This window comes from Cetorhinus maximus, chromosome 5, assembly GCF_964194155.1.
Source record: "Cetorhinus maximus chromosome 5, sCetMax3.hap1.1, whole genome shotgun sequence".
Classification (NCBI taxonomy): Eukaryota; Metazoa; Chordata; class Chondrichthyes; order Lamniformes; family Cetorhinidae; genus Cetorhinus; species Cetorhinus maximus.
In genome coordinates, this window is record NC_135883.1 from 166,961,906 (window position 1) to 166,984,024 (window position 22,119).

The 22,119-nt window shown below is 43.8% G+C and overlaps 1 protein-coding gene across 4 annotated transcripts in view; it reads left to right on the forward strand.

Annotated features, from left to right (window-relative positions):
* Positions 1 to 22,119, forward strand: part of cul9 (cullin 9) — a 318,678-nt gene that overhangs the window by 106,438 nt on the left and 190,121 nt on the right. For all 4 annotated transcript variants that reach the window (XM_078542786.1, XM_078542788.1, XM_078542787.1 and 1 more), the window contains one exon: positions 11,265 to 11,406. In XM_078542786.1, coding sequence (XP_078398912.1) covers positions 11,265 to 11,406 — 142 coding nt within the window. The remainder of the gene's footprint in view (positions 1 to 11,264; positions 11,407 to 22,119) is intronic.

Genomic DNA, 22,119 nt, shown 5'->3' on the forward strand with positions numbered 1-22,119 from the left:
AGGCTCAGTTGATTGACCCCCAACAACCACAATCATTTTCCTTTGTGCCAGGTATGACTCCAACCAGTGAAGAGTTATACCCCTGATTCCCATTGACTCAAGTTTTGCTAGGGCTCCATGATGCCACACTCGGTCAAATGCTGCCTTGAAGTCAAGGACAGTCACTCTCACCTCACCTCTTGAGTTCAGCTCTTCAGTCCATGTTTGGACCAAGGCTGTAATGAGGTCAGGAGCTGAGAGGCCCTGGTGGAACCGAAACTGAGCATCAGTGAGCAGGTTATTGCTAAGCAAGTGTCGCTTGATAGCACTGTCAGTGGACCCATGCATCACTTTGCTGATGATTGAGGGTGGTAATTGCTGGGTCAGATTTATCCTGCTTTTTCTGGACAGGACATAGCTGGGCAATTTTCCACATAGCCAGGTAGATGCCAGTGCTGTAGCTGTACGGGATCAGCTTGGCTAGGGGTGTGGCTAATCCTGGAGCACAAGTCTTCAGTACTATTGTCGGAATATTGTCAGGGATGTTGTCAGGCTAACTAACAGGGAACAGAGTGAGGATAAATGGGTTATTTTCAGGTTAGCAAACTGTAACTAGTGAGGTGCCAAAGGGATCAATGCTGGGCCTCAACTCGGTACAGTTTATCTGTTGACGACTTGGATGAAGGGACTGAATGTTGTTAGGAACTAGAGATGGTTTAAATAAGTTATATCTGTATTTGGGGGTGTTAGGAATGAGTTTTAGCTTGAAGTTTAATTTGTATGTCTTTATTGGTGTGTGCAAAAGGTGGGGGGGGACTTGAGTTTTTGTTTCACTTTAAAAGATGCCTGCATTATAGTGAGGTTTTATGACACTTGAAGGGGAGTTAGTTAAAACAAACACCAGGTAGAAGAAACTGGGCTGTTGCCTAGCAACAGGAGGCCCACACTGGGACACAGAGAGACCGAAAGCAGTTTGAATTCAGTTCGTCATTCTGCTCTAAGGTGAAGGGAACAGTTTAAGTCTCTCTAGCTGACATATTGGCAGATTGCTGAGGAGTCTAGGAATCTTAGATGAGCTGCTCTAAAGTTAAAGTAACAGTGAATGTCAAGTGAGTTCTGGATCTCAAGGGAGATACCAAGTTGTCAGCCGTCTACTGGGAGAGGGAACTGCACCTAAAGGAAAAAGGGAGAGGCCCCAAGGAGCCCTTTAAGCTAAATCAAGGACGAGGACAGGAATTTGGAACAAGATCCTGTTCAGTGGAAGTGAAAGTAAGGAGCATAGAGGAAGCTCCAAGCTTAAAGAGAGAAAGCTGCAGGACACAGACTTAAAGCAGAGAGGAAGGCTCCAAACGTAGAGAGAAGCCAGAAGATCCAAGGAGACAGCCGAAGGTCTGTAACTCTTTACTAGCGGCATATGAAGCAGTGGTGTTCTGTTGGCACGGCTGAGTATATGAGAGAGGGTGCGTGGAAGAATGCACTTGGTGATCTGGGGAGAGGAACATTGGAAGGAGAGTTTGAGGGCCTGGAGTTGGACCCTTGTGGAAGGCGTCTTAGAGAAAGCATCGTTTGGGAGAAGATTCCAAAGTGGGTGCTTCCAGAGTGGAGATTGGAAACTCTCATGAGAAAGACGTAGTTCAGTGAGATTGGTTGGCTCACGGTGTGACAAGCGCCTGGGGGGAGTTGATGAGAGATCCATTGCATCTGTTTGGGGTGGCATCTGTCACTTGTTTTCACAATGTGGTGTGTTTGACCACAGGTCACCTATTGCTTTACCTGGACTGTGTACTTAATAAGAACATTAGTGTGTAAGATAGAATTTGTAACACGTGTTATCCTTACAAATCTGTATATATCTGCAAAGGTGTGGTTGTGGGTGAAGGAGTATTGTGATATAGTTCATCTTTTTTGTTTAATAAATGTTATATTCTTTTGTTAAAAGTTCATCACCTGACTCCTGTGACTCTGTAGAGTAGCGACTCTCCACGTTTCTAAGCTAAAATAAAAGTTAGGATCTATCAAGTCAGGCTTCACCCTGGGATTTGGCTTGCCCAGCAGTACTATCAGCTGGAATCATAACAATGTATTGAAGCCAAATTTGCTGATTATACAAAGATAGCTAGAAAACAAGTTGTGAGGAGGATACAGGAAAGAAACATAGAAGATTCTGAAGGAGCTTGACAAGGTAGATGCTAGATTCAACAACTGGGCATTGAGAACCTTCAGGGGTAGACAGTTTCAAAGATTCACAATTCTTTGAGTGAAGAAATTTTTCCTCATCTCAGTCCTAAATGATCAATGTAGTTTTTGGATGAGATGTTAAACTGGGGACCTATCTGCACCCTCAGGTAGATGTGAAAGATCTATATTTTACACTATTTTGAAGACGAGCAGGAGAGTTCTCCCCAGTGTCCTGGTCAATATTTATCTCTCAGCATCACAGAAGCAGATTATCTGTCTGCTATCACATTGTTGTTGGTGGGAGCTTGCTATGTGCAAATTAGCTGTCATTTTTCCTACATTACAACAGCAACTACACTTGAAAAGTTCTTCATTGGCTGTAAAGCGCTTTGATAAATATAAATCTTTCCTTTCTTGAAGTGCTTTGAGATGTGTTACTATGTTAAAGGCACTATGTAAATTCAAGTTGTTGGTCAGAAGAATCACCACACTTGTAAAATGTTGGTGGTTGCAGTTCCTCGGTATCCACTGACTTGAAATTCAGCTTCTATATTCCAAGCCCCAGAATGCCTCACATGCAGCATTCTGGTACCTGCAGTGCATACAAGATATTTTCCTTCATGAGCAGTAATCTCTCTGCTGTTTTATCTATTGTAAGAAAGTATAAAGTCAATGCTTGATGATTATTTTTGAGGTGATAAAATGGGAGTGTAATAAATAGTGATTTGGTAGAACAGAACTTGAGTATTGCTGAAAAAAAAGTTTTTTGTCGAAGCTTTTCATCTTGCACTCAGGACAGTTCGCAAGAATACCAAATGTAAAGGGAACAACAATTTATGCTGTGTAGGAAGAGAGTCCTGTTTGGTTGGCAAGTGGACTCTGATTGATAGAGGCACTGCCATGGAGAATGCACCAGTTGGTGGTGACTGACAGTTAACTACCAAGCATTGTTTGAAATTTAAACCAGGCAGCTTGACTCTGATTGGTCAAGGCATTGTCCTCAGGAACGAACGAGTGAATAGCTGTCACTTATTTTGTTTAGCTGAAACAGGTGTGATGTGTGTACACGTCCATTATAAAAGATTTAATAGCTGAGCACTTGGAAAACAGTGGCAGATTCAGACAGAGTCAGCATGGATTTACGAAAGAGAAATCATGCTTGACAAATCTACTGGAATTTGTTGAGGATGTAACTAGTAGAGTTGATGAGGGGGAGCCAGTGGATGTGGTTTATTTGGACTTTCAGAAGGCTTTTGACAAAGTCCCACATAAGAGATTAGCGTGTGGGATTGGGGGTAGCGTATTGAGATGGATAGAAAACTGGTTGGCAGACAGGAAACAAAGAGTAGGAATAAACGGGTCTTTTTCCGAATGGCAGGCAGTGACTAGTGGGGTAGCGCAGGGATCGGTGATGGGACCCCAGCTATTCACAATATATATATTAATGATTTAGATGAGGGAATTAAATGTAACATCTCCAAATTTGCAGATGGCACAAAGCTGGGTGGGAGGGTGAGCTGTGAGGAGGATGCAGAGATGCTTCAGTGTGATTTGGACAAACTGAGTGAGTGGGCAAATGCATGGCAGATGCAGTATAATGTGGATTATCCACTTTGGTAGCAAAAACAGGATAGCAGATTATTATCTGAATTGCTATAAATTGAGAGGAGGGAGTGTGCAATAAGACCTGGGTGTCCTCGTACACCAGTGGCTGGAGGTAAACATGCAGGTAAAGAAGGCAAATGGTATGTTGGCCTTCATAGCGAGAGGATTCGAGTACAGGAGCAGGGATGTCTTGCTGCAATTGTACAGGGCTTTGGTGAGACCACACCTGGAATATTGTGTGCAGTTTTGGTCTCCTTATCTGAGGAAGGATGTTCTTGCTATAGAGGGAGTGCAGCGAAGGTTTACCAGACTGATTCCCGGGATGGCGGGACTGACATATGAGGAGAGATTGAGTCGGTTAGGATTATATTCGCTGGAGTTGAGAAGAATGAGGGGGGATCTCATAGAAACCTATAAAATTCTAACAGGACTAGACAGGGTAGATGCAGGAAGGATGTTCCCGATGGTGGGGGAGTCCAGAACCAGGGGTCAGAGTCTGAGGATACGGGGTAGACCATTTAGGACTGAGATGAGGAGAAATTTCTTCACCCAGAGAGTGGTGAGCCTGTGGAATTCGCTACCACAGAAAGTAGTTGAGGCCAAAACATTGTATGTTTTCAAGAAGGAGTTAGATATAGCTCTTGGGGCGAAAGGGATCAAAGGATATGGGGAGAAAGCGGGAGCAGGCTATTGAGTTGTATGATCAGCCATGATTATAATGAACAAAAACAGAATTACCTGGAAAAACTCAGCAGGCCTGGCAGCATTGGTGGAGAAGAAAAGAGAAGAAAAGACTCTTTTCTTCTCCACCGATGCTGCCAGACCTGCTGAGTTTTTCCAGGTAATTCTGTTTTTGTTTTGGATTTCCAGCATCCGCAGTAGTTTTTTGTTTTTATCTCTATGATTATAATGAATGCTGGAGCAGGCTCGAAGGGCCGAATGGCCTACTCCTGCTCCTAGTTTCTATGTTTCTATGTTTCTTTCTGTCTGTAAAGAACAGAGCCCTTTGTATTAATATATGTAGTTTCCAGTACACTCAAATGTGCCACAGTGTGAGCCTGACTGACTATCTTATATTGGTTGGGTTCGGAGTATAATAGTGAAATTGCGGCATTGGATTATAAATCTCAAGCAAGCTGCTGTTGGCTGGAATACAAATGAGCAATAGTAATGATTTATGTTGTGTTTCGCTGCTGGCTGACTATTACATTTTGAACCTTAAATTTGTTTTGGATTGCTGTCAGTTGCCACCTGGGATGGCTGATCTTGCTGTAAACAATCTGATCAAGTACTGAGTGCAAAAGTCATAAAGTCGATATGCCACAGAAGGAGCCATTGAGTCCATGCCGGCTTTCTGTAGTCAGATCAATCACATTTCCTGCTCTATCCCTGTAGCCCTGCAACTTTATTTCCCACTTAATGTCCTTTTGAATTCTCTCGATGTCTGCTTCCATCACCCTCAAAGGCAACAAGTTCCAAGTCATTACCACTCGCTGCATAAAAAAGCCTTACTCACATCCCACTTGCATCTCTTGCCCAAAATCTTAAATCTGTGTCCCCTAGTCCTTCTGGCATCAATGAATGGGAACAACTTTTTTTTACCTTAATAAATCTGTCATAATTGTGCAGACCTCTATAAAATCTCCCCTCAATACCTTTCGGTCCAAGGAGAACAAGCCCAGCTTCTCCAACCTAACCTTTTAGCTAAATTCCTCATCTCTGGAACCATTATGGTAAATCTCCTTTACCCATCTCAAGTCTCTCACATCCTTCCTAAAGTGTGGTGACCTAAACTGGATGCAACACTTCAGTTGCGGCCTAACCAGAGATTTATAAAGGTTCAGCATAAGTTCCTTGCTTTTGCACTCAAAAGCTCTATTTATGAAATCCAAAATCCAATATGCTTTGCTAACCGCGCCCTCAATATGTCCGACCGCCTTCAAAGATCTATGCACATAAACCCCCAGATCGCTCCGTCCCCATACACTCTTTGGGCTGAATTATGTCAGCCAGCCTCAGGTCCTGATGGTGTCACTGGAAGTGGGTGCAGTCGCTGCCTGTGAGGAATCCAGCTAGCTGACCACAATCACATGGCCGACGGTCACTTTGCATTAATGAGTTGAAGCAGGTCTAGTTGTATTTATTTGTTCTTGTAATGTAGGTGACACTGACTGGGCTAGTTTAAATGCCTTAAAATTAGTTGGGAAAATGTCTCAGCTATAGTGCATTTATTTAATTTTGAGTATGTGTAGTAATAAAGACTTGCCAAGGGATAGTTAACTGAAAAAAGGAGGGATTAAGTTGTAAGAATTTCTCTTCTAGAACAAAGAACAAAGAAAAGTACAGCACAGGAACAGGCCCTTCGGCCCTCCAAGCCTGCGCTGATCATATTGCCCGTCAGCTAAAACATTTTGTACTTCCGGGGTCCGTATCCCCCTATTCCCATCCTATTCATGTATTTGACAAGCTGCCTCTTAAACACCACTATCGTACCTGCTTCCACCACCTCCTCTGGCAGCGAATTCCAGACACTCACTACCCTCTGTGTAAAAAACTTGCTCCGCACATCTCCTCTATAGTTTTCACCTCTCACCTTAAATCTATGTCCCCAAGTAATTGACTCTTCCATCCTGGGAAAAAGCTTCTGACTATCTATTCTGTCCATGCCACTCATAATTTTGTAAACTTCTATCAAGTCGCCCCTCAATCTCCGTCGCTCTAGTGAGAACAATCCGAGTTTCTCCAACCTCTCCTCATAGCTAATAACCTCCAGACCAGGCAGCATCCTGGTAAACCTCCTCTGCACCCTCTCCAACGCCTCCATATCCTTCTGGTAATGTGGCGACCAGAATTGCACGCAATATTCCAAGTGTGGACTAACCAAGGTTCTATACAGCTGCAGCATGACTTCCCAGCTTTTATACTCAATACCCCTGCCAATGAAGGCAAGCATGCCATATGCCTTCCTGACTACCTTATCCACCTGCGTTGCCACTTTCAGTGACCTGTGGACTTGTACACCCAGATCCCGCTGCCCGTCGATGCACTTAAGGGTTCTGCCATTTACTGTATAATTCCTGCCTGTGTTAGACCTTCCAAAATGCATTACCTCGCATTTGTCTGGATTAAACTCCATCTGCCATTTCTCCGCCCAAGTCTCCAACCGATCTATATCCCGTTGTATCCTTTGACAATCCCCTTCATTATCTGCAACTCCTCCAACCTTAGTGTTGTCTGCAAACTTACTAATTAGCCCAATTACATTTTCCTCCAAATCATTTACGTATACTACAAACAGCAAAGGTCCCAGCACTGATCCCTGCGGAACACCACTAGTCACAGCTCTCCATTCAGAAAAGCACCCTTCCACTGCTACCCTCTGTCTTCTAGCCAATTCTGTATCCATCTTGCCAGCTCACCTCTGATCCCATGCGACTTTGCCTTCTGTACCAGTCTGCCATGAGGGACCTTGTCAAAGCCCTTACTGAAATCCATGTATATAACATCCACTGCCCTTCCATCGTCGATCATCTTTGTCACTTCCTCGAAAAACTCAATCAAGTTAGTGAGACATGACCTCCCCTTCACAAAACCATGCTGCCTCTCACTAATACGCCCATTTGCTTCCAAATGGAGGTAAATCCTGTCATGAAGAATCTTCTCCAATAATTTCCCTACCACTGATGTAAGTCTCACCGGCCTGTAATTTCCTGGATTATCCCTGCTACCCTTCTTAAACAATGGAACAACATTGGCCATTCTCCACTCCTCTGGGACCTCACCCGTAGCCAGTGAGGATACAAGGATTTCTGTCAAGGCCCCAGCAATCTCCTCCCTTGCCTCCCTCAGGACTCTGGGGTAGATCCCATCTGGCCCTGGGGGACTTATCCACCTTAATATTCTTCAAGACATGTAACACCTCCTCTTTTTTGATCTCAACATGATCCAGGCTATCTACACACTCTTCCCTAGACAATTTGACCGCTAAGTTCTTCACTTTGGTGAATACTGATGAGAAGTATTCATTTAGTATCTCTCCCATTTCTTCTGACTCCACACACAGATTCCCACCTCTGTCCCTGAGTGGGCCTACCCTATCCCTGGGTACCCTCTTGCTTTTTACATATGTATAAAAGGACTTGGGATTTTCCTTAATCCTGGTTGCCAATGACTTTTCATGACCCCTTTTAGCCCTCCTTACTCCTTGCTTAAGTTTCTTCCTACTTTCTTTATATTCTCCACGGGCTTCATCTGTTCCCAGCCTTCTAGCCCTTATGAATGCTTCCCTTTTCTTTTTGACTAATCTCACAATATCCTTCGTTATCCAAGGTTCCTGAAACTTGCCATGCTTATCCTTCATCCTAGCAGGAACATGCCGGTCCTGAATTCTTATCAACTGACGTTTGAAAGCCCCACATGTCAGTTCTTGATTTGTCCTCAAACATCTGCCTCCAGTCTAGATTCCTCAGTTCCTGCCTAATATTGTTATAATTAGCCTTCCCCCAATTAAGCACCTTAACCCGAGGACTCCTGTTATCCTTATCCACCAGTACCTTGAAACTTACTGAATTATGGTCACTTTTCCCGAAATGCTCCCCTACTGAAACTTCGACCACCTGGCCGGGTTCATTCCCTAATACCAGGTCCAGTATTGCCCCTTCCCTAGTTGGACTATCTACATATTGTCTCAGGAAGCCCTCCTGGATGCACCTTACAAATTCTGCACCATTCAAACCCCTAGCACTAAGTGATTCCCAGTCAATATAGGAAAAGTTAAAATCACCCACCACAACAACCCTATTGCTTTTACATCTTTCCAAAATCTGCCTGCATAACTGTTCCTCCATCTCCCGCCAGCAGTTGGGAGGCCTATAGTAAACCCCCAACATTGTGACTGCACCCTTCCTATTCCGGAGCTCTACCCATATTGCCTCGCTGCATGAGCCCACCGAGGTGTCCTCTTGTCGTACAGCTGTGATATTCCCCTTAACCAGCAGTGCAACTCCCCCTCCTCTTCTACATCCCTCTCTATCCTGCCTGAAACATCTAAATTCTGGAACGTTTATCTGCCAATCTTGTCCATCCTTCAACAAAGTCTCTGTAATAGCAATAACATCATAGTCCCAAGTACTAATCCGAGCTCTAAGCTCATCTGCCTTGCCTGTTATACTTCTCGCATTGAAACAAATGCATTTCAGACCCCCAGTCCCACTGTGTTCAGTAATTTCTCCCTGCCTGCCCTTCCTCTTAGTCCTACTGACCATATTCACTGGTTCCCTGTCACTTATTTCACCTGCTGACCTATTGCTCTGGTTCCCACCCCCCTGCCATACTAGTTTAAACCCTCCTGAGTGACACTAGCAAACCTCGCAGCCAGGATATTGGTGCCCATCCCATTTAGATGCAACCCGTCCTTCTTGTACAGGTCCCACCTGCCCCGGAAGAGATCCCACTGATCCAGATATCGGAAACCCTCCCTCTTACACCATCTGTTCAGCCACGTGTTCAGCTGCACTATCTTCCTACTTCTAGCCTCACTGGCACGTGGCACAGGGAGTAATCCTGAGATTACAACCCTAGAGGTCCTGTTTTTTAAACTTTCTGCCTAACTCCCTGAACTCCCGCTGCAGGACCTCATCACTCTTCCTGCCTATGTCGTTAGTACCAATGTGTACCACGACCTCTGGCTGTTCTCCCTCCCCCTTCAGAATGTCCCGTACCCGATCAGAGACATCCTGGACCCTGGCACCAGGGAGGCAACATACCATCCTGGTGTCTCTTTCATGACCACAGAAACGCCTTTCTGAGCCCCTGACTATAGAGTCCCCTATGACAATTGCTCTTCTGTGCTTTGACCCCTCCTGCTGAACAACAGAGACAGCCGTGGTGCCACTGCTCTGGCTACTGCTGTTGTTTTCCCCTGATAGGCCATCCCTCAACAGTATCCAAAATGGTACACCTGTTAGAGAGGGGGACAGCCACAGGGGATTTCTGCACTGACTGCCTGCCCCTTCTAGTGGTCACCCATCTATCTGTCTGTACCTTGGGTGTGACCACGTCTCCAAAACTCCTATCAATGACGCTTTCCGCCACCTGAATGCTCCTAAGTGCATCCAACTGCTGCTCCAACCGATCCATGCGGTCTGTGAGGGGCTGCAATTGGGTACACTTCCTGCAGATGTAGTTGTCTGAGACACTTGAAGCATCACAGATTTCCCACATCCCACAAGTGAAGCACTTCACCCCAGCAACTGCCATTTCTAGAACTATTTAATAAATTAATTTAAATCTAATAACTGCCTATTGACTCCTTTATAACTATACGTTCCCTAGGGCTAGATTTCTACTATAATTGCTAAATTCTAAGAACAATAATCCCCTGATTCTGGTCTAGATTCCCTCTACTTATTAATTAAGTGATTAATTTATTTGTGAATGGCTGTATTATACCAGTTAGTCAATGACTTACTCTGAAGATTCAGTTTTTTCTGACTCATAAGTGTCTACATATGGATAGAATCTACAGAAGCTACGACAATAAAACATATCTGAGCTTTTGGACTGAGATCCAAACACCAAATTGAAGCGACTGCAAGGTGCTGTCTCTTTTAATGGAGGTAGTCATTAGGTTTGAGACAGATTGTACTGCAATGCCAGCTCTAGGAGAGAAGGGGGCATTAGAAACAGGAGGGTTTCATCTAATTTGTACCATTCTAATGCTGATTTAACCTTAGTGAGAGGTTAAGAAATTGGGTTGCCAGGACTTGGCTGTTTTTAATTCTTCTGTCCTGATACCCCAAGCAGTATTTTTATTCATTCATGGGATTTGGGTGTCGAAGGCTTCGCCAGTATTTATTGCCCATCCCTAATTGCCCTTGAGAAGGTCAAGAAGAGAGTGAGCCGCTGCCTTGAACTGCTGCAGTCCATGTGGTGTAGGTACACCCATAGTGCTGTTTGGGAGTGCTGTCCAGCGACAGTGAAGGAACGAAGATATATTTCCAAGTCAGGATGGTGAGTAGCTTGGAGGGGAACTAGCAGGTGGTGGTGTTCCCATCTATCTGCTGTCCTTGTCCTTCTAGATGATAGTAGTCGTGAGTTTGGACGATGCTGCTGAAAGAGGCTTGGTGAGTTCCTGCAGTGGATCTTGTAGATGGTACACACTGCTGCTACTGTGCATTGGTGGTGGAGGGAGTGAATGTTTAAGGTGGTGAATGGGGTGTGAATCAAGTGGGCTGCTTTGACCTGGATGGTGTCAAGCTTCTTGAGTGTTGTGGGAGCTGCGCTCATCCAGGCAATTGGAGAGTATTCCATCACACTCCTGAATTGTGCCTTGTCGATAGTGGACAGGCTTTGGGGAGTCAGGAGATGAATTACTTGCCACAGGATTCCTTGCCTTTTTTGAGGTGTGGTGAGGGAGTGGTGTTGGTGTTGTATGAGGCGGGAGGAGAAATGACTGGATTTTGATTCTCAATTTATTAAACTCTATTCCTCTTTATTTTTAGGTTTTCTGGCACCAGTTGAACAGAACATATTGGGTACACTGGCACATGATTGAGATCATTGGGGATGGATCAAGTGGGCAGGTGGAGAAGGAATCGCAGGAGAAAGCTTCTTCACTGGCTGAAAACCTTAAACTAACAACAGGTAACTGTGTAAACAGATAAAACCAGATAAGACATGACTTACCCTGAGATAATGTACCAAGGGGAGCTGCAGCACTTGCATAAGTGGCCATTTCTTATGAGAGCCCAAAGAGATTGTGTTTGTTGGTGGTGATTGAATTTTGGAGGGAAATGCAGCTGAAGCTGCTCTTGTTCTCACTGGGCATAACCTGTGAACATAGCTCCCAGCAGGAGTCATTGGCTAACCAAAAGGCACAGGAACTGTGGGTTAATTGTAAAATCCCTGTTGCTAGCTCCAGCTGAGGTCAGCTGATGTGGGGCAAGTGGTGAATCACATAGTGGTGAAAAACATAGGACGTTCTAACACTTTACTTCTAAAACTGGCATCTTCATTCACAAAACAACCGGAGTGGTGCAAATGTGGAACTGAGAGGGTTTTAAACTAAACAGTGGGGGTAAGAGATCAAATTTGGGAAGATGTGGTAAATCAAAGAGCAGAGACAAGGCAAGAGAGAAAGGTATACAATGGGAAATGATAAATGGACTGTGACAGGAAGGCACAGAGAGTACAAATCTAAGAGTAAATTGGCAGAAAAGGCTAGCGGTTACAATAAATAATAGAATGACAAATCTAAAGGCTCTGTATCTGGATACACATTGCATTTGAAACAAAACAGATGAACTGATGGTGTAAATAGAAATAAATAAGTATGATCTGATAGCCATTACCAGAGACATGGCTGCAGGATGACAGATTGGGACCTGAATATTGAAGGATACGTGACATGTAGAAAGGACAGGAAGCTAGACAAAAGTGGAGGGTGGCTCTATTAATTAATAATGTTATTAGCACAATAGAGAGGGATGACCTAAGTTCAGGAAACCAGGATTTAGAAGCGGTTGGATAGAAATCACATAATGAAGAATCCCCTAGGTAGCAGCGATGATACTATGAATTCCACATTCACTTTGCGGGAGTGAAAAGTGGGTCTAAGAAGAGCCATACGGACTCGAAACGTTAACTGTGTTCCTCTCCGCAGATGCTGCCAGACCTGCTGAGTTTTTCCAGGTATTTTTATTTTTATTTTTGCTTAGAATTTTAAAGTTAAATAAGGACAATTATGAGGGCATGAAAGCAGAGTGAGCTAAAGTGAACTGGCAAATTAGCTTAAGAGATATGTCAACAGAGATGCAGTGGCAGATATTTAAGGGGATATTGAAAATACACAGAATACATACATCCCAACTAGAAAGAAAAATTCCAAGGGGAGGATCCACCATCGTGATTCACTAAAAAAGTTAAAGATAATATCAAACCTAAAGAAAAAATATGCAATTGCGCAAAGATGAGTGGCAGGTCAGAATCACAGATTCAGACAGTGCAGAAGAGGCCCTTCAGCCCATTGAGTCGAGTCTGCACCTACACGTGAGAAACACCTGACCTGCCTACCTAATCCCATTTACCAGCACTTGGCCCATAGCCTTGCATGTTATGACGTGCCAAGTGCTCATCCAGGTACCTTTTAAAGGATGTGAGGCAACCCGCCTCCACCAGCCTCCCAGGCAGCGCATTCCAAACCGTCACCACCCTCTGGGTAAAAAAGCTTTTCCTCACATCCCCCCCTAAACCCCCTGCCCCTCACCTTGAACTTATCTCCCCTTGTGACTGACTCTTCAACTAAGGGGAACAGCTGCTCCCTATCCACCCTGTCCATGCCCCTCATAATCTTGTACACCGCGATCAGATCGCCCCTCGGTCTTCTCTGCTCCAATGAAAACAACCCATGGCTATCCAAGCTCTCTTCATAACTTAAATGTTTCATCCCAGGCAACATCCTGGTGAATCTCCTCTGCATCCCCTCCAGTGCAATCACATCCTTCCTATAATGTGGCAACCAGAACTGCACACAGTACTCCAGCTGTGGCCTCACCAAGGTTCTATACAACTCCAACATGACCTCCCTACTTTTGTAATTTATGGCTCGATTGATAAAGGCAAGTGTCCCATATGCCTTTTTCATCACCCACTAACTGCCTTCAGAGATCTATGGACACACACGCCAAGGTCCCTTTGTTCCTCAGAACTTCCTAGTGTCATGCCATTCATTGAATACTTGTCAAATTACTCCTTCCAAATTGTATCACCTCACACTTTTCAGGGTTAAATTCCATCAGTCACTTATCTGCCCATTTGACCATCCCATCCATATCTTCCTGTAGCCCAAGACACTCAACCTCACTGTTAACCATCCGGCCAATTTTTGTGTCATCCGCAAACTTACTAATCCTAGCCCCCACATAGTCATCTATGTCGTTTATATAAATGATGAATAATAGGGGACCCAGCACAGATCCCTGTGGTACGCCAATGGACACTGACTTCCAGTCACTAAAGCATCCTTCTGTCATCACCCTCTGTCTCCTACAACTAAGCCAATTTTGAATGCACCTTATCAAATTACCCTGTGTCCCATGTGCATTTGCCTTCTTTATAAGAAACTTCTTTAGCTAGAGAGTGGTGAATCTATGGAATTCATTGCCACAGAAGGCTGTGGAGGCCAGGTCATTGAATGTATTTAAGACCGAGATAGATAGGTTCTTGATTGGTAAGGGGATCAAAGGTTACGGGGAGAAGGCGGGAGAATGGGGTTGAGAAACTTAACAGCCATGATTGAATGGCGGAGCAGACTCGATGGGCCGAATGGCCTAATTTCTGCTCCTATGTCTTATGGTCTTAAGTCTCCCATGTGGGACCTTGTCAAAGGCTTTGCTGAAATCCATATAAACTACATCAACTGCACGACCATCATCTACACCCCTGGTTACATCTTCAAAAAATTCAGTCAAATTTGTTAGGCATGACCTCCCTCTGACAAAGCCATGCTGACTATCCCTGATCAAACCTTGCCTCTCCAAGTGGAGATAGATTCTCTCTTTCAGAATTTTCTCCAATAGTTTCTCTACCACTGATGTGAAACTCACTGGCCTGTAATTCCCTGGCTTATCTCTACAACCGTTCCTAAATAGCGGAACCACATTAGCTGTTCTCCAATCCTCTGGCACCTCCCCCATGGCTAGAGAGGAATTAAAAATTTGGGTCAGAGCCCCTGCGATCTCCTCCCTTGCCCCTCTCAGCAGTCTGGGACACAAATCATCCGGACCTGGAGATTTGTCCACTTTTAAGCCTTCCAATACCTTGTCACTCCCTATATCAATTTGCTTAAGAACCTCACAGTCTCTCTCCCCGAGTTCGATACCTTCATCCTCATTCTCTTGGGTGAAGACGGATGTGAGGTATTTATTCAACACTCTAGCGATGTCCTCTGGCTCCAACCATAGATTGCTCCCTTGGTCCCTTAATGGCCCTACTCTTTCCCTGGTTAGAAGATTGGACAGGATATAAAAAAACAACAAGGAATGTCTAAAAAATTAATGAGCAGGGACAAATTAGAGTACGAGAGAAAACTGGCTGGAAATATAAGGACAGATATAAGAGTTTCTATAGATATTTTAAAAAGAAAAGAGTAAACAAAGTGAGTGTTGGTCTTATAGAAAATGAGTCTGGGGAGTTAATAATGGAAAATAAGGAGATGGCAGATGAATTGAACAGGTTTTTTGCATTGGTCTTCACGATAGAGTGTGCAAGTAGCATCCCAGAAATGGCTGTAAATCAGGTAATTGAAAGGAAGGGAGAAACTCCAAAAAATTACAATCACCAAAGAAGTTATACTGTCCAAATTGTTGGAGCTGCAGGCTAACAAGCCCTTGGGTCCTGATGGACTTCACCCTAGTGTCTTAAAGGAAGTGGCTGCTGAGATAGTTTGAGATAGATTGGTTTTAATTTTCCAACATTCCCTAGATTCGGGAAAGGTCCATTAGATTGGAAAATAGCGAATGTAACTCCTTTATTCAAAAAGGGAGACAGAAAGCAGGAAACTACAGGCCACTTAGCTTAATATGTCATAGGGAAAATGTTAGAAGCTATTATTAAAGACATTATAGCAGGGCATTTAGAAAAATTCAAGGTAATCAGGCAGTGTCAAAATGGTTTTGTGAGAGGGAAATCATGTTCAACCAATTTATTAGAGCTCTTTGAAAAAGTCACATGTGCTATGGTAAAGGGGAACCAGTGTATGTACTGTCCTTAGATTTCCGAAAAGCATTTGATTATGTGCCACGTCAAAGGTTATTGCGGAAAATAAAAGCTCATGATGTAGGGGGTAACATATTGGCATGGATTGGCTAGCTAACAGGAAACAGTGAGTAGGCATAAGTGGGTCAATTTCTGGTTGGCAAGATGTAATGAGTGATGTGCCACAGGGATCAGTGCTGGGGCCTCAACTTTTTGCCAAAATTATTACCAAAGTTACATTAATGACTTGGATGAAGGGATGGATGGGATGGTTGCTAAATTTGCAGCCGATACAAAGATAGGTAGGAAAATGAACTGTGAAGAGGGCATAAGGAGGCTACAGAAGAATATAGATAAATTAAGTGTGTGGGCAAAGATCTGGGAAGTGGAGTATAACGTGAAAAACTGTGAAACTGCAGACCCGGGAATCCAGGAGAACAGAGTCTCGGGAGATGAGATTGAAACGCTGGGAGGTGAGCAGTCATTGAGGCAGTCTCAGTTGGAGTGACTTTTGGCTGGAATTCAGAGGTTAGATCTTCAAAGGTGAAGACTGAAATCCCTCATGAAATAGGCAGAGTTTCAACGAGATTTGTTAACTCAGTGTTTACTGATGTCTGAGTGGGTTGCTGAGAAATCTGTGGCATCTGTCTGGGTTACATTTGCCATTTATTGTCCAGGATGGCATATTCGACCACACTTTCCCCGTTAATTCACATGTACCTCATATTAAACCTGAATGTAAAGAGAATAAGATAGATATTGTAAATTGCTTTATCTTTCTGACTTTGTAAAGAAAAACGTGGAATCCTGTGGCTTTATTTTCTTAGTATGTGCCTAGAATCTTAAACTTTGTTTGCTTTAGACAAAACCTTACTGGTCCCTAACGGATCTTACCAAAACCTTGGGGGTCTGGTCCAGGACCATACGTTTTACAGCACACAAACACAGCCTGCCTGGTCTATGTTGCTGCTTGTGATCCACTCAAGTCCCTCTCGCGTTACTGCATTTCACCACATATTTCTTTCTCCCTTAACTGCATCTAAAGTATGCTAATCATCTCACCCGCTCCATGTGGTTATGTATGAACATACGAGTTACGAGCAAGAGTAGGCCACTCGGCCCCTCGAGCAGGTATGCTAAGAGTCAGAAACAGGGGAATTTATAATGGGGAACAAAGAAATGGCTGACTAACTAAATACATACTTTGGTCTGTCTTCACAAAGGAGGGCACAAATAACATACCAGAAATGTTGGGGAACACAGGGCTTAGCAAGAGGGAGGAACTGAAAGAAATCAGTATTATTAGGGAAATGGTGTTGGGGAAATTGATGAGATTGAAGGCTGATAAACCCCCGGGGCCTGATAATCTACATCCCAGAGTACTTAAGGAAGTGGCCCTAGAAATAGTGGATGCATTGGTGGTCATCTTCCGAGATTCTATAGACTCTGGAACAATTCCTACAGATTGGAGGGTAGCTAATGTAACCCCGCTATTTAAAAAGGGAGGCAGAGAGAAAACAGGGAATTATAGACCAATCAGCCTGATGTCGGTAGTGGGGAAAATTCTAGAGTCCATTATAAAAGATTTAATAGCTGAGAACTTGGAAAACAGTGGTAGAATCGGACAGAGTCAGCATGGATTTATGAAAGGGAAATTATGCTTGACAAATCTACTGGAATTTTTCGAGAATGTAGCTAGTAGAGTTGATGAGGCAGAGCCAGTGGATGTGGTTTATTTGGACTTTCAGAAGGCTTTTGACAAAATCCCACATAAGAGATTAGCGAGTAAAATTAAAGCGCATGAGATTGGGGGTAGTCTATTGAGATGGATAGAAAACTGGTTGGCAGACAGGATTGGCGCTGGGACCCCAGCTACTCATAATATATATTAATGATTTAGATGAAGGAACTAAATGTAACATCTCCAAATTTGCAGATGACACAAAGCTGGGTGGAAGGGTGAGCTGTGAGGAGGGTGCAGAGATGCTTCAATGTGATTTGGACAAGCTGAATGAGTGGGCAAATGCATGGCAGATGCAGTATAATGTGGATAAATGTGAGATTATCCACTTTGGTATCAAAAACAGGAAGGCAGATTATTATCTGATTGGCTATAAATTGAGAGGGGAATGTGCAACGAGACCTGGGTGTCCTTATACACCAGTCGCTGGAGGTAAGTATGCAGGTGCAGCAGGCAATAAAGAAGGCAAATGGTATGTTGGCCTTCATAGCGAGAGGATTTGAATACAAAAGCGGGGATGTCTTGCTGCAATTATACAGGGCCTTGGTGAGACCACACCTGGAATATTGTGTGCAGTTTAGGTTTCCTTATCTGAGGAAGGATGTTCTTGCTATAGAAGGAGTGCAGCGAAGTTTAACCAGACTGATTCCTGGGATGGCGGGACTGACATATGAGAAGAGATTGAATTGCTTAGGATTATATTCGTTGGAGTTGAGAAGAATTAGGGAGATCTCATAGAAACCCATAAAATTCTAACAGGACTCGACAGGATAGATGCAGGAAGGATGTTACTGATGGTGGGGGAGTCCAGAACCAGGGGTCAGAGTCTGAGGATACGAGGTAGACCATTTAGGACTGAGATGAGAAATTTCTTCACCCAGAGAGTGATGAGCCTGTGAATTCACTCCCACTTAAAGTAGTTGAGGCCAAAACATTGTATGTTTTCAAGAAGGAGTTAGATATAGCTCTTAGGGCTAAAGGGATCAAAGGATATGGAGAGAAAGAGGGAGCCATGAGTTGGATGATCAGCCACGATCATAATGAATGGTGGAGCAGGCTCAAAGGGCCGAATGGCCTACTCCTCCTATTTTCTATGTTTCTATGAGCCTGCTCTGCCTTTCAATAAGATCATGGTTGAGCTGATTGTAACCTCAACTCCACATTCCCATCTACACGATAACCTTTCACCTTGTTGCTTATCAAGAATCTATCAACCTCTGCCTTAAAAGTATTCAAAGACTCTGCTTCCACTGCCTTTTGGAGGAATAGAGTTCCAAAGACTCATGACCCTTTGAAAGAAAAAGATTTCTCCTCATCTCTGTCTTAAATGAGCGACCCCTTATTTTTAAACCGTGACCCTCAGTTCTGGATTCTCCCACAAGAGGAAACATCCTCTCCACATCCACCCTGTCAAGTCACCTCAGGATCTTATATGTTTCAATCAAGCCGCCTCTTAATCTTCTAGATTCCAGTGGAGGAGGTGGCGGTGGCATGGTGGTATTGTCACTGGACTAGTAATGCAGAGACCCATGGTAATGCTCTGGGTACCTGGGTTCGGATTAAATTCAATAAAATATCTGGAATTAAAAGCCTAATGATGGCCATGAAACCATTATCGATTGTCGTAAAAACCCATTTGGTTCACTCATGTCCTTTAGGGAAGGAAGCCTGCAGTCCTACATGTGACTCCAGACTAACAGCAATGTAGTTGATCTTTAAATGCCTTCTGAAATGGCCATTCAGTTCTCAAGGGCAGTTAGGGATGGGCAATAATGGATGCCTCCATTGCATGAACGAATGAAAAAAAGATACAAGCCTAGCCTGCCCAACCTTTCTCAGTCTTCAGTGCTACTGTCGGCTGAGCCTTTGCAGCATCTAGTGTATTCAGCTGTTTCTTTCTATCAGGTGGTGTGAATCATACTGTCTGAAGACTGGCACCTATATTATGGGGAATCATAGGTGGAGGCTGAGATGGATCATCCACTTAACACTTCTGGCTGAAATTGGTTGCAAATTTTGCACTGTCTTTTGCACTGATATCCTGGGCTCACCCCTCATTGAGGATGGGGATATTTGTGGAGCCCCTGCCTCCAGTGAGTTGTTTAATTGTCCACCATCATGCACGACTGGATGTGGCAGGACTGCAGAGCTTAGATCTGATCTGTTTGTTGTTGGGATCGCTTAGCTCTGCATATCGCATGCTGCTTGACATGCAAGTAGTCCTGTACTGTAGCTTCACCAGGTTGACACCTCATTTTTAGGCATGCCTGATGCTGCTCCTGGCATGCCCTCCTGCACTCTTCATTGAACCAGGGTTGATCCCCCGATTTGATGGTAATGGTAGAGTGGGGGACATGCCAGACCATGAGGTTACAGATTGTGGTTGTGTACAGTTCTGCTGCTGTTGATGGCTCACAGCACTTCATGGATGCCCCAGTTTTGAGTTGTTAACTTGTTCGAAATCTGTCCCATTTGGCACGGTGCCACACAACATGATGGAGGGTATCCTCAATTTGAAGACAGAGCTTTGTCTCCACAAGGGCATTGCGGTAGTCACTCCTGTTGATGATGTCATGGACAGATGCATTTGCGACAGATAGATTAAGGAGAACGAGTTCAAGTAGAATTTTTCCTCTTGTTGGTTCCCTCACCACCTGCCGCAGACCCAGTCTAGCAACTATGTCCTTTAGGACTCGGCCAGCTCGGTCAGTAGTGTTGGTACCAAGCCATTCTTGGTGATGGACATTGAAGCCCCCGACCCAGAGTACATTCTGCGCCCTTGCCACCCTCTGCTTCCTCCAAGTGGTGTTCGATTCACCTGATTCATCAGCTGAGGGAGGACGGTAGGTGGTAACCAGCAGGAGGTTTCCTTGTCCATGTTTTACCGGAAGCCATTAGAATTTATGGGGTCCACAGTCGATGTTGAGGACTCCCAGGGCAACACCCTCCCGACTGTATACCACTGTGTCGCCACCTTTGGTGGGTCTGTCCTGCCGGTGGGACAGGGATGGTGAATGTGGTGTCTGGGACATGGTTTGTAAGGAGTCTGTGTGATAGCTCTGCCAACTTCTTTGCAGGGTCCACAGGTGTGTCTTTGTCATTTCCGGTGCCTTGGTCAATACTGGGTGTTCTGCCCAGTTTCATTCCTTTTCATTGTGAAGTGATACAACTGAATAGCATGCTAGGTCACTTCAGGTTCAACCACATTGCTGTGGGTCTGGAGTCACATGTAGCCCAGACCAGGTAAGGACAGCAGATTTCCTTCTCTAAAGGACATTAGTTTTTATGACAATCGACAATGGCTTCATGGTCAATATTACCGAGACTAGCTTTCAATGCTTTAAGTGTATAGTAAGGTCAGTTGCAGTGTTTTGTTAAAGGATCAGTAGGTTTCACTGTAGTCAAATGTCTTTTGACACAGTTGCAATTGTACATCTGTAATTAGCACAGGAAGAGAAAAAGCTCCTAACCACATGGAAATGCCATTTATAACTCAAGTCAGCTTGCCTGATTTTTTTTTTGTTGCCAATTCTAACACACTGCTTTTCTGCCACATAGTCTATTGCACAAAGTAGCATTGGGGACAGTATATTAATATGGATTGAATATTGGTCAGAAAACAGGCTAGGAGTGATTGGGGCATTTTTGTGTTAGCAAGCTGTGACTTGCGGCAAGAATTAGAACTTGGGCGTTAGCTATTTACACTCCGTATTAATGACTTCGATGAGGGAACTGAGCGTAACGTATCCAAGTTTCCTGATGATATCAAGTTAGGTGGGAAAGTAAGGGGTGAGGAGGATGCAGAGGCAGAAGGATATAGACAAGTTGTGTGAGTGAGTGTGAAGATAGCAGATTGAATACAATGTGACGAAGTTTGAAGTTATCAACTTTGGTAACAAAAATAAAAAAGCAGAATATTTTTGAATGGTGAAAGACTGGGAAATGTGTGCATTGAGAGGACCTAGGTGTCCTTGTACATGAATCACAGAAAGTTAACAGTGCAGGTATAGCATACAATTAGGAAGGCTGATGGTATGTTAGCTTTTGTTACAAAGAAATTGGAGTGTGAAGAAGTTTTGCTACAATTATACAGGGCATTGGTGAGACTATACCTGGAGCATTGTGTGTAATTTGTTCTGCTTAACGAAGGACGTAAATACTTGTCCTTGAGGAAGCCCAGCAAAGGTTCAGTAGACTGGTTCCTGGGATGGGGGGACTTTTGAAGAGAGATTGAGATGTTTAGGCCAATATTTTTTGATTTTCGGAAGAATGAGAAGTGATCTCAATGAAACCCACAAAATTCTTAACAGGCTTAACAGGGTAAATGCTGAAAAAATGTTTCCCCCTGGCTGCGGAAATCTAGAGCATTAGGGTCACAGTGTCAGTATAAGGGATCAGCCATTTAAGATTAGATGGGGAGAAATTTCTTCACCTAAAGGATTGGGAATCCTTGGAATTCTCAGTCTTTGATTATATTCAAAATAGAGGTTGATAGATTTTTGGATACTAAGGGAATTGAGGGATATGGAGGTAATGTTGGAAGGTGGAGTTGAGGTAGAAGATCAACCCTGAATGGCAGAGCAGGCTGGAAGGGCCAATTGGCCTACTGCTCCTACTTCTTATGTTCTAATGTTCTTTCTGCAGGAACATATCTAAACAGGTTTGAGCCCATTTACACTGTTTAGTGTTGAATTATTTTTAAAAAAATTTAAAGTTGTACTAGTTTTTAAGCACTTTGTCAATGTGAGTACTTTGTTTGGATTAATTTTAGCAATTTTCTTCACAACTTGCATGAGGTTACCTCTATGATAAAAGCAAAAAACTGCGGATGCTGGAAATCTAAAACAAAAACAAAAATACCT